Source organism: Vitis vinifera, chromosome 19 (assembly GCF_030704535.1).
Source record: "Vitis vinifera cultivar Pinot Noir 40024 chromosome 19, ASM3070453v1".
Classification (NCBI taxonomy): domain Eukaryota; kingdom Viridiplantae; phylum Streptophyta; class Magnoliopsida; order Vitales; family Vitaceae; genus Vitis; species Vitis vinifera.
The window spans coordinates 270,624-283,761 of record NC_081823.1 but is presented as its reverse complement, the minus strand read 5'-3'; the positions used below and the strand labels follow the sequence as shown (position 1 = coordinate 283,761).

General features: G+C 36.6%; 2 protein-coding genes and 1 long non-coding RNA gene across 3 annotated transcripts; all 3 read left to right on the top strand.

The window, feature by feature from the left end:
- The first annotated feature begins 808 nt into the window (after window positions 1-808).
- On the top strand, window positions 809-1,777 carry LOC104877476 (uncharacterized). Its single transcript, XR_784562.3, has 3 exons — window positions 809-864; window positions 968-1,362; window positions 1,448-1,777. It is a non-coding gene; the product is annotated as an uncharacterized LOC104877476 (long non-coding RNA).
- Window positions 1,778-5,112: 3,335 nt separating this feature from the next.
- On the top strand, window positions 5,113-8,028 carry LOC104877548 (probable sodium/metabolite cotransporter BASS1, chloroplastic). Its single transcript, XM_059735469.1, has 3 exons — window positions 5,113-6,944; window positions 7,060-7,347; window positions 7,667-8,028. The coding sequence occupies exons 1-3, from the start codon at window positions 6,852-6,854 to the stop codon at window positions 7,817-7,819; spliced, it is 534 nt and encodes a 177-aa protein (XP_059591452.1). The 5' UTR covers window positions 5,113-6,851; the 3' UTR covers window positions 7,820-8,028.
- A 1,768-nt stretch (window positions 8,029-9,796) lies between these two features.
- Window positions 9,797-11,936, top strand: LOC100252016 (uncharacterized). The gene is made up of 2 exons (XM_002283664.3): window positions 9,797-10,939; window positions 11,051-11,936. The coding sequence occupies exons 1-2, from the start codon at window positions 9,950-9,952 to the stop codon at window positions 11,105-11,107; spliced, it is 1,047 nt and encodes a 348-aa protein (XP_002283700.2). The 5' UTR covers window positions 9,797-9,949; the 3' UTR covers window positions 11,108-11,936.
- The last annotated feature ends 1,202 nt before the right edge of the window (window positions 11,937-13,138 follow it).

Genomic DNA, 13,138 nt, shown 5'->3' with positions numbered 1-13,138 from the left:
TTTTTCATATTTATTATTATTGGGTGGTGTATGCAATTTTAGGTTAAGAGTTCGAATGAGGAACATGGTATGCATGACACTAGATTTAGAAAATCTAGTACAAAAGAAAATGATAACAATATGGGCTTTGATTTCCAGACTGGAATTTTTGAGGATGTTACAGATGATGAAGTGGAGAGGAATGACATTCCCATGGATGTGAACATTGATATGGAAGCTTCTAGAAACCTTCAGCTTGCAGAAAAACACATGACTAAAGAGTTGAAAGATGACTACTCTATTGATGATCCAGTTATTGATATTGCCAAGTTATTTGGTACTCCAACTATGTCGGGCGAGTTTTCAGTATATGTCATACCTCACCATCTATCTTTTGCCATTTTTAAGCGAAGACGTGAGATTAAAAAGTCTCGTATCTTGCAGCACCCTTTTACAGATCCCACCAAGAGAAAGAAACTAAGAAAAGAGATTGAGAAACCATTAACTTCACTTGATCAAGGGTAAGTTGTATACATCTATACTTGTAAATTTGTGTTCTTCACAAGTTATAAAATTACTAATGTTTTTTTTTTTTTTTTATGTCAAAGGTCCACAATTGACATTGACTACATGCATATAGATAAAAAATGGTTTCAATCACTGTCTAATCATGGTTCATGGCTTGCTGACACGATTTGTAAATGATGCATTTTTTTTTTGTTTTTATTTATTATTATGTTCAGCTTACAACCAAATAATATAACTAATTTACTTTATTGTAATTGTTAGCACATTGATGTTGCCTTCTTCTTTTTCTGAAAGTGGCGAATAGAAAATCCTCATCTTTTTTCCCAAAAGTTTACCACAGTGGATACTATGTTTTGGGTATGTGTAGTTTGAATTTTAGTTATCATTTTTAATTTTTTTGTAATAATGAATCTTATGATCTTGGTTATTTATTTATCTATGTTAACTTTATTCTATGTAGCAAAATGCTCAAGCAAGATGGATTAAGCATGGCAAAAAGTGGAACCAATTCAAATTACCAGAGAATGACATCCTTATTGATTATGCCAATGGTTTGCAGCCTTTTTATTCTGTCAAATGGCCTGATGTTGACATTGTGTATGTCCCTATCAATGTTCAGGCTAGTCACCGGGTATTAGGAGTTGTCCACCTTCATCGAAGGATTATATACGTATATGACTCATTGATGGGCATCAATAATAATGCAAGATTGCAAGTTGCCATTAAACCATTAGCCAAATTGTTGCCGCATATATTGAATGCAATAGCATATTATGGTTTTCATGGTGACACAAAAGTTAACTACTAGGAATGGGAAATTGAACGGCTGCAAGATATTCCTCAACAGGAAAATGAGTAAGTGATCTTAAATTTACTTTCATAACTTATACACTTAATCTTTAATAATAGCCCTAACATTGATTATCTATGTACCATGCAGTGGTGATTGTGGCATGTTTGTTATCAAATATGTTGAATACTTAATGCACAACCATCCATTGAAGTCATTAACAAGTGCACGAATGGACTGGTTTCGGGAAAAGATGGCAGCAGAGTTATTTTATATGAAATACTTGCCTATGTAATGAATTCATGTTGATATTTCACATTTTGATAATGTAGTTAGATGGTTTGTTATATGTAATTGGATAGCTTCATATATGTAGTTAGACATTTTGATAAATGTAGTTGGACAGGTTGATATATCTACTTGGATATTTTGATGAATGTTGTTCGATAGTTATGTATACAATTGACCTTTTAAACTAAACTTGAATGTTGTCAAGTTGTTATGTGTACAAACTTGAAGGTAGTTAAGTCCACAGTCTTAATAGAACACATGAACTTAACTACTATCAAGTTAGCCGCCTCAGCCTTCGAGTTCCTCCACATCTCAAGGTATTTCTCTCACTGACATTGAGTATGATGACTATCTCCGCAATCAGGCCACCAAGTCAGCTTCTGTTGCCCAGACTAGTAATGTTTCTGCTTGTCTTACCCACACATCTTCTCTTGGACCTTAGATTCTAGATTCCGGTGCTTCTGATCACATATCTGGTAATAAGGATCTTTTCTTTTCTATTACTACTACCTCTGTCTTACCTACTGTTACCTTAGCTAATGGTTCTCAAACTGTGGCTAAAGACATTGGTTTGACACATCCTCTCCCTTCTCTACCTCTCACTTCTGTCCTTTATACTCCTGAGTGTTCCTTTAATCTTATCTTTATCAACAAAATCACTCGTTCTCTTAACTGCTCTATTACTTTTTTTAATAAATTTGTGACCTTGCAAGACCGGAGTACGGGGAAGACGATTGGCATAGGACGTGAGTCTCAAGGCCTCTATCACCTTACCTCACCTCACCTTCAACTCCTGCAGTTTGCATTTCCACTGATGCTCCCCTCCTCATCTACAGTCGCCTGGGCCACCCTAGTCTATCCAAGTTCCAGAAAATGGTCCCTCATTTTTCATCTTTGTCGTCGCTTGCGTGTGAGTCTTGTCAGCTTGGGAAACATACTTGTGTCTCGTTCCCAAAGTGTTTGAATAATCGGGCAAAGTCTCATTTTGAACTTGTCCACATTGATGTTTGCGGTCCTTGTCGGACCGCATCTACTTTATGATTTCAGTATTTTGTCACTTTCATTAATGACTATTCTCGATGTACTTGGTTATTTTTAATGAAAAATCGAGCTGAGTTATTCCCTATTTTCCAGAAATTTTATGCTGAAATCTAAACCCAGTTCAATATTTCTATTCGTGTGTTACGCAGTGACAATACCAAGGAATATTTTTCTGCACCATTTACTTTATTTATGCCCCAACATGGGATCCTTCATCAGTCTTCTTGTGCTCATACTCCTCAATAAAATGAGGTAGTTGAACGTAAAAATCGACATCTTGTTGAGACAACTCATACTCTCCTTCTCCATAGTAATGTCCCTTTTCGTTTTTGGGGGGACGTTGTTCTTATAACATGTTATTTGATTAATCGTATGCCCTCATTTGTATTACACGATCAGATTCCTCATTCCCTTCTTTTTCCTGATCAACTACTTTATTTCCTTCCTCCTCGTGTTTTTGGTTGTACTTGTTTTGTTCATATTCTCACTCCTGGACAGGACAAACTTTCTGCCAAAGCTACAAAATGCATTTTCTTAGGATACTCTAGACTTCAAAAGGATTATCGTTGTTATTCCTCTAAGACTCATCGCTACTTTCTCTCTGCTGATGTCACCTTCTTTAAGAACTCACCATTCTTTTCCATTTCTGAGTCTCTTCTTGTTTCTAAAGTCTTACCCCTTCCCATTATCTTCCCAGCTGATGCAGTGCCTTTTCGCCCACTTCAGGTTTATCATCGCCGCCATCGTGTCCCTGTTCCTCCTTCCTTGGCCGAGGTCCCTGCTAACTCACTTCCTATCCCTTCGACTTCTCCTGCCCTGGCTCTACCTCATTCTGCTGACTTATCCATTGCTCTTCGGAAAAGTAATCGATCTACTCGTAATCCTCATCCCATTTACAATTTTTTGAGTTACCATCGATTATCTTCACCCTATTCTGCATTTGTTTCTGTTATATCTTCTGTTTCTCTTCCCAAGAGCACCCTTGAGGCTCTTTCCCATCCAGGTTGGCGACAGGCAATGGTAGATGAAATGACTGTTTTACACTCCAATGGCACTTGTGATCTTGTTGTTTTACCCTCTGGTAAATCTATAGTTGGTTGTCGTTGGGTCTACATAGTTAAGGTTGGCCCTGATGGTTAAGTTGATCGCCTTAAGGCTCGCTTAGTTGCTAAAGGCTATACTCAGGTTTATGGTTCTGATTATGGTGACACTTTCTCTCTTATTGCCAAGATAGCTTATGTTCGATTGCTCTCCATGGTTGCTATGCGTTCTTGGCCTCTTTATCAGTTAGATATTAAAAATGTTTTCCTTCATGGGGATCTTGCTGAGGAAGTTTATATGGAGTAACCACCTGGTTTTGTTACTCAGGGGGAGTCTGGTTTAGTGTGCAGGTTACGTTGTTCTCTATATGGCTTGAAACAATCTCCTCGAGCATGGTTTAGTCGTTTTAGTTCTGTTGTTCAGGAGTTTGGCATGTTCCGCAGTATAGCAGACCATTCCGTTTTCTATCATCATAACTCTTCGGGGCAGTGTATTTATCTGGTAGTTTATGTGGACGACATCGTCATTACAGGCAGTGATCAGAATGGTATTTAGAAACTAAAGCAACACCTTTTCACCCACTTTCAGACTAAAGACTTGGGAAAACTCAAGTATTTCTTAGGGATTGAGATAGCTCAATCCAGTTCCGGTGTGGTTCTTTCCCAAAGGAAGTATGCTTTAGACATCTTGAAAGAAAGCGGTATGTTAAACTGTAAACTGGTAGACACTCGTATGGATCCAAATGTCAAACTTATACCAAGACAGGGGGAGCCTTTAGGAGATCCTGGGAGATATCGGCGACTTGTAGGTAAATTGAACTACCTCGCTATTACTTGTCCAGACATTTCTTTTCCTGTAAGTGTTGTTAGTCAATTCCTACAGTCACCATGTGATAGCCATTGGGATGTTGTAATCCACATTCTTCGATATATCAAAAACACACCAGGCCAAGGTGTGTTGTACGAGAACAGAGTTCATACCCAGGTTGTTGGTTACACAGATGTAGATTGGGCTGGCTCACCCACAGATAGACATTCCACTTCCGAGTATTGTGTTTTTATTGGAGGTAAACTAATATCCTGGAAGAGTAAGAAACAAGATATGCCAGATCTAGTGTTGAAGCCGAGTATCGAGCTATGGCTCTGGCCACATGTGAACTCATATGGCTGAAACATCTTCTTCGGGAGATGAGATTTGGAAAGGATGAACAGATGAAGCTCATCTGTGACAACCAAGTAGCTTTGCATATTGCATCCAATCCAGTCTTCCATGAAATGACCAAACACATTGAAGTTGACTGTCATTTCATTAGAGAGAAAATTGCATCAGGATGTGTGGCGACTAGTTTTGTCAATTCAAATGATCAACTAGCAGATATTTTTACTAAATCTCTTAGAGGTCCTAGAATTAAATATATTTGTAACAAGCTTGGTGCATATAACATATATGCTTCAACTTGAGGGGGAGTGTTAGATAGTGTACAGTTATTTCAGTTATTTACTTTTCATTTTCTTTCCTTATTGTATTGTGGGTCCCACTAACATGTATATATATACCCAAATCCAATGTGTATTATTAACAGTTTTTTAATAACAAAAATTAAGGATTCTCCCTTTTCTCTCTTTTCACAATGTGTTTCATTTCAAATGCAAAATGTGGTATAAAAATCTGTCTTGTCAGCTTTTGCTGCATGATTTCCACAGATAATGCCTTAAGAAGATCTTAATGATTTTCTTTTGGTTAGGTAAAAAGCTTCCTAGAAAAATCCATTCCTTTATTTTATAGTTTGGGGATTAATTATTATTGTTAACTTGCAAACTAAGCTTGAAGTTGGTGTTTTTTTCCTTTCCTTTTTATCCATACAACAATCTGAGGAAAATTGGTTAATTTTGCGCATGCAAGGCCTGGCTGAGTAATTTATGCTGGTCTTGTAAATTTCTATTATAAATATTTTTCTTTTGGATACCTTTTTTGTTTCAAAAATCTGTACGTCACCCCTTGTATTAATTTTTGTACACTAGAGCAGCAGAGCCCATGACCCATGCAGTGCATGTGTGCAATTTCAAGAATAAGTTGGAAATGGTGGAGATTAAGAAGTTGAAAATAGTTTAAAAAATGAAAATGGTGGGTGGGAGGTTTTACAATTGTGGTGATTTGATATAGTCATGCTGCCCTTAGATTTTGAGAGTTAAAAGTAACCATCTGGCAAGAGTGGTCTCTCACCCCATTCACCCTATAAAGCATGTAGTTCAAGTCAGGTTGTATCAAATCTGAACATGTTCCTTTTGTTTAGAATATCATTTTAAAAATATCTAAAAATAATAAAAATGCATATGTATATGTATATGAATGTATGTATGCAAAACTCACAAAATTTTAGTCAGGTTATAGGCTTTTGATTAGACTTTTGTGGATGGACTTTTCAGAATTTGGCACATATAGCTGTATGGATCCATTTATCTATTTAAATTAACATGAAATATCTTTGATGAATTTAAAAGTACTTAGAATAAGTGGGTATTTGCAGTGGTTTGGAATAAAATCAATACCTATTTAAGCTAAGCAAGTTCAGCTATTCAGGTGGGTTGCACCAAGTTCTTTTGGACTTCGTCAATGCTAACCATAATAATCACAGTTGGCTGTCATTAAGGCCAAATTTAAGCTAATGGGTGGGTTCAAGCTATCCTAAAATTGATTATCCTTTCTAAAACATACATTTTAAATGCATTTTTTCCTTCTAAATCCAAAAGGGTTTAGGGGTATGTCTGCATGGGTACTTTTGGACCGGTTTGAACTTTGATGTTTCCTGCACCCATCCAAAAATTATGTGTCTTGAAATATTCTTGAATGACTTCTCAATTCCTGTAAATGTTATTAAATCAAAGACAGATGGTTGATGATCATGGCCTAGTGTAACTGCGAATCATTTGGAATCCTAATTTAGCCTACTAGAAACCCATCAAGTGCCAGTTCTATTAGTGGTTTTGCATGGAATAGAGCAATTGGGATAACATGCACAATGTTGTGGCATTTTTGAAAGTGCTACCTGAAACTACTGATCCTTCAGCAAAGATATCTTAGAATAATGAACCAAACACCCCTTAGGAGTTCATTTCTCTTCCATGTGTCCAAAAAAAGGAAGAAGAAAAAAAAATCTGCGTTCTTTTAACCCTGAAGATTCATGTTGCAGGTCATGACCCCATTTCTCACAGCCAAACTTGCTGGGCAATTTGTTGCAGTAGATGCAGTAGGCCTTCTTATGTCCACACTACAGGTGACAACCCTGTCCTAGCGCTCTTCTTGATTAACCATCCATCATCATAATATTGGTATTAGTTTGTCATCATTGTTGGTATTTTTGTTTCATCGTTATTGGCATATCTACACAGATTGTGCTTCTTCCTGTATTGGGTGGTGCATTTCTTAATCAGTACTTTCAAGGCCTGGTTAAATTTGTTTCTCCTGTGATGCCCACCATTGCTGTTGTAACTGTAGCTGTTCTATGTGGGAATGCAATTGCCCAGAATGCTTCTGCAATTCTTATGTCTGGTCGACAAGTGGTGTTAGCTGCAGCCCTTCTTCATGCATCAGGATTCTTCTTCGGTTACATTCTTTCCAGGATCCTGGGACTTGATGTGTCATCCTCTCGCACCATCTCTATTGAAGTTAGCATGCAGGTTTGTGATCGTATTTTTAAGAAGTATATCTAACATCACAGTGCAGATCACCCCTCTGGTCTCTGGGGATCATTAACGACATACCACATCATAGAATTGTGGCAATCTGGGAACACTAGTCATTCAGCCCTTCCATTTTTCCAGATGAAATGGCAACGGTTTTCTTCCCTCCCCTCCATCATGGTGTGGTGTGTTGTGAATGGTACTTTGTGAACCCCAGAGGCACTATCCAATGTATCCATAGGGGGCTGTACTCTTACATTCTTCTGAAATTTAGCAAACCTGAGTCTCAGTTCTCATTCATTGGTCTATGTTTCAGAACTCGGTACTTGGAGTAGTTCTTGCTACTCAGCACTTTGGAAATCCACTGACAGCTGTACCATGTGCCGTCTCCAGCGTCTGTCATTCAGTCTTTGGAAGTGTCTTAGCAGGAATTTGGAGACGTTCCCCACCTGTCAAAGTGCAGGACTGAAATGTATTAGAAAAATATTGAGATAAGCTCAATAACAATATTTTGATTTTTCCTTCCTTTTTACTTAGAACTGTTGACTAGAGGATTTTTCTACAGACATGAGGCTTTGGATGGACAACTCTTTGGTGATATACCAGTCTTCTCTTCTTTCCTGAATCTGGGTACCATGAATTTGTGCTATGTCGATCTATATAAGTGTTCTCTTCTCATTCCTGAATCTGGGTACCATGCATTTCTGCTACAGTGATCTGATGAATTCAAAACTGTGTTGAGAAATTGTTACCTGGCTTTATCTCAACTGCTGTTGAAACAAACCCCAGGTGATCTGGCTTGCTTCTTACCCTATATTTACTTAGATACTGGACAAGCTCCGAGTTTGGGACCTTTGGTTCATTACCAGAGGGCACTGCAGTTAAGCTAAACCCTAGGGGCTACTCCATTGATGCTTTTAAGTATATGCTTCATGTGTTTGTATGAAATGGTTGCTCAACGTGTCGGACAAGTATGACAAAATCCTAATTTCTTGTGCTTTTGCTTAAAGTAACTGCACGGCATGTTTTAGTAGCCAATTTGACAGACAAAAAGAAGAAGAAAAAGAATTATGTTTTGTGATTCTGATGTAAATCCATAGTTTCTTATAAGCAATTATCATGGGTAAGTTGCTTGTGTTAGACAAGCCTTTTGAGTTATCTTTAGCCTTCAACCTAAGTGGGGGATGAACTTCCTTTTTTGAAGTTAAAAATGTAGTTTTTTCATTCCAATAAAAAGTTCTTTTTGAATTTTTTAGATAAAATATGATCAAAAGATACTCCCCTCTCCTTCTCCTTCATATTTGTTCTACTTTGAAATCTAATTTTAAATTAAGGGGTATCTCAACCTTTGTCATGTATAGTTAACTATGGATTGTTGAATAAATATATATAAGAAAACTAATGTTTTAGAATTGTAGGCAAACTTGATATACTTTTATTAAAATAAGCCTATAAATTAAAAGGAAATTTTAAGAGACTAAATATATATTGTACCAAATTTTCATATAAGTTGTTGACTGTGTACATCTCCATCCCCATTCTAACAATTAAGATTTAGGTCAAGGATTAAGCAAATGCGACCATTTTGGTCAACGACAATTCTTGGGGTGGCTATCAATTTCTTGTATGGTACTAAAAATTAACTTTTTGATCACATACAATAACCCATGACTATCTTAATTATAAGTATTAAGCTCTTTTATTTATTTTTAAAATTTTAAAATATAAATAAGGAGAATCTCTATGATATATCTAGGAGCATTTATTATACTTAAAAAGTTGTTTTTTTTTTTAATTAATGAAAATGATATGAATATTTTTTGTTCTATTATGGTATTTAAGTTATATTTGATAGAGATTTTAAAAAATGTTTTTAGTCTATTTAATATTTAAATGATAATTTTTTTTAAAATAAAACATTTTTTTAAATTACTGTGAAACAAACTCTTCGAGTGTATTTATACTGATACTATAAAATATTTTTAATCTTTTTAACACTTGAATAATAAAAATTTTTAAAGTGTTAAAAATATTAAAAGTAATTCTTAAAGTCATTGTCAAACGATCCCTTAAACAATGTTATTTATTTATTTGAAAAAACTATTTTGTTGATGATATTATTCATATACTTAAATTCTAATAATTCTTTACATTTATTAATTTCAAATATTATTATTATTATAGAATATGCAAAGTAAGAATATCAATTAAATAAAAATAGGTTTATTTGTTTTTTTAATTAAAAGCTATAGGAAATAATACCATTAAATGATATAATAAAAAAAGAAAAAAAAAAGGAGAGCGGGACCCAAAATTTAAACTAAATTCTGAGCCAAATTTCAAATAGAATTACCAAAACTTTAAAACTACCAAAACCAATGTTTGAGTTTCCCGCCAAACTCAAAAAACATTAAAACTGAAAAACCTGTGTTCTTTTTCCCGGGTTTATTTTTCATCTTCGTCCCACCACTACCGCCACTCCCTTCAATTCAAAACCCCCAAAATAAAAAACCCTCCAAAAAATTCACGAAAACCCTCCAAACAGTTCGAGAAATTCTTCCGACTGCATTCTCTCACAATCTGTGAACCATATCAAACAATGATGGATTCCAAATTCCATGCCTTACCCCCTCTCAAGAGGTTGAGGCTCTTGCAACAGAAGGAGAAGGAGAAAGAGAAAGAGAAAGAGCAAGTGCAAGAGCATCACCTTGATGGCCCAATTACCTCCACCTGCCTACCGGCAAAGAAGCGCAAAGAATCCCGAGAACCCGCCATCGCGGCTGCTTCTGTGGGGGTATGTCGCTTGCCTGCCAAGAAGAGGGTGTGGGCTGTCCAGCCTGATTTCAGCCCAATCAAATCTGTTTCTCATTTTGACCTCAATGTTGAGTACAATCCATGCTTTGAGGGGGAGAGGGAAGATAAAGCGGAATTGGAAGAAGAAGAGCAAAAGGAAAAGGAAAATGGAGCGTCCGTCGTGAATGGTAGTGGCCAAACATTTGTTGAAACCGGCAGAGAAGAAGGTGAAGAAGAGGAAGAAGACGATGGGATTGAATGTGCTGTGTGTCAGAGCACCGACGGAGACCCTTCGGATCCAATTGTCTTCTGTGATGGGTGTGATCTGATGGTTCACGCCACCTGCTATGGCAATCCCCTCGTGAAGGGTGTTCCTGAAGGTGACTGGTTCTGCAACCAATGCTTGGGTTCTCATTCTTCTCAAAACAAGAAGAATCCTAAGGCCTTCTCTTGCTGCCTCTGCCCAAACACTGGTGGAGCCATGAAGCCCACCGAGGATGGGCGGTGGGCTCACATAGTGTGCGCTCTTCTTGTTCCGGAGGTCTTCTTCAAGGACCCGGAAGGCCGAGATGGTGTAGATCGCTCTAAGGTTCCATTGAGAAGGTGGAAAGAGAAGTGCTATGTGTGCAAAAGTTCAAATGGGTGTGCCATCGATTGCTCTGAGCCCAAATGCCCTTTGGCATTCCATGTGACTTGTGGGCTGAGGGAGGAGCTCTGTATTGAGTACAGAGAAGGCAGGAACAAGGGTGGCATTGTTGCTGGGTTCTGCATGAATCACACTCAATTATGGAAGAAGGTGATTATTATTTTATTTCATATTGTAAATTAATCTATCATTTTTGTTGCCACTGCTTTGAACGATGACTTGATGCGTTTTTCTTAATGGGTGGTGGTGTTCTGCTTGCAGCAACAGCAGACAGGGAAGTTCAAGATTGTGGCCAGGGATGATGACAAGAGGCAATGAAATTTGGGGCTCATGGCTTACAATTTCAGTGGTATGGATCTGCCGATTGGATATTGGGGGATCAATGTTATAGTTTCCTAGTTTTTAGATAGTTTGTTTAAATTTGTAGTCTTTATTAGTGTTTTTTTTTTCTTTTTTTGGTTGTGGTTAATTGACTAATACCTCGATCCCTTTGCGGTTCATATGATCTAGTGGTCAAGGGGATTTGACTAAGAGATGCTGGATTGTGACTTGTGCAATAAAAATTTGGATTCAGTTTGAAGATCAGGTTGATTCATTTAGCCTAGAGGACTTGTACAGTTTTCTTTGCTCTTTGCACACAACTTTGCCCCTATCTGAATGGGAATTCATAGTAGATCATTGAGTTTAGGTTTTCTGTAGGCAAGAGGACTCTAATATGGACTTGTTGGATTCACATTGCACCATGTCAAGATGAGATGCATTGCAAATGTTCTAGGTTCACAACAAACAGGCTTTCTGAGGCTAAAAAGATATGCTCTTTGCTCCTGGAGAAGAGCATAAGATTCAGTAAGATTTGGGGCTTACAACTTTTATGTTAATGGTGTGGATCTGCTGGTTGGGATTTCAGGAATTGGTGATATGTATTCTGAGTTTATTTATAGAGATAATGACCAAAATTGTATCCTTTGATGGTTTTCTTTTTTCCTTGTGGTGAATGGCTTCATCAAAACAATAGTATGATTCCCACAACAATAAGTCTTTACTTCTGCTGTATTGTGTGGTTCTTATAATGGTGAATTTTTTTACTTGTTTGTGATGGCATCTCATCAATAATGCAATTGTATGGTTCCCAAATGATATTTCTTTACTTCCTTCGACCAGTCCTTTTATTCATCTCCTTTACTCCATGCTTCTTTCCCCCTGCCATTCATCTAGGAACAAGATCAGTTTCATTTTCATTTTATTTCTGCATCCTTCCCAGATTTTCTTAAACCATAATGTGTGTATTTGATATGGGGTTTACCTTAAGAATTATTGAATATCTTTCTCTGAGAATGAATCATCCATGCATTCTGCACTCTCTTACAAGATTAGTTTGGTGATTCTGTGGTTTATTTCTTTCTCTGCAGCTATAAAAACTAATAACCGCAGTAGGGTATTATTTTTGCTAGATGTTGCATGAAAGGTTTATTACAGTGAAAAGTAATAGATTGTTATAAGTTCTGTTTGGTTGTATGCATACAAGCATGAAGGCAACTAATTGAATAGCAAATTTTCAAATATGAAACCAAGTCCTAAAACTGGATTTACAAAAGTTGCTACCTGATGTGTTTGATTGATTTTTGTGTTGGTAAGAAAGGCATGTCTGCATTGGAGTCAGCCTCTCTTCTTTTGAAAGAGAGAAGTTTATATTTAGTTTTCATTTCCCTCCTTGGGGGTTCATTTAATGCTTAGTTTTTCTTAGAAAAAGATTGGGCATTTGAAATTTTGAACTAAAGAGGCCTGCTCCCATACTCATGTTACTGAGGTTGTGGGACTAAAAATTGAGGTAATGGGAACATAAATCTGGCTATTCATATTCTCTGTAAAACATGATTGTGCAGATGTTATACCCATCAAGACATGAGTTGGCTCAAGCCTTGGAGACAGGGATTTTGAAAAAAATATAACAATTTAAAAAAATATTTATTAAAATATGGTATTTTTAAAACTATTTTTCAATCTTTGGTATTAAATGAATTTTAAAATTATTTTGTTAAAGATAACTTTTAATTGATGCTGTGAATGATTTCAAAATAGTTTTAAAAGTCTCATATTTTAATAAAGAATTTTCAAAATTGTTGTTGTTTTTATTTAAAAAAATGAAATCCACTTGAAGACATCATGTTATGCCTACAAGTCACAACATGGCTTCTGTATTTGGGACTCAATGAGTAGGCGAATGGGACTGGGATGTGGAATAAAATTACAACGTACAAGCAAGAACCTGGGCAGGGGAGCTCTTCCTGATTATGCCTCACCCTGTTTATATCCTTACCATTTACCAACCCACAACTTTCATCATACTTG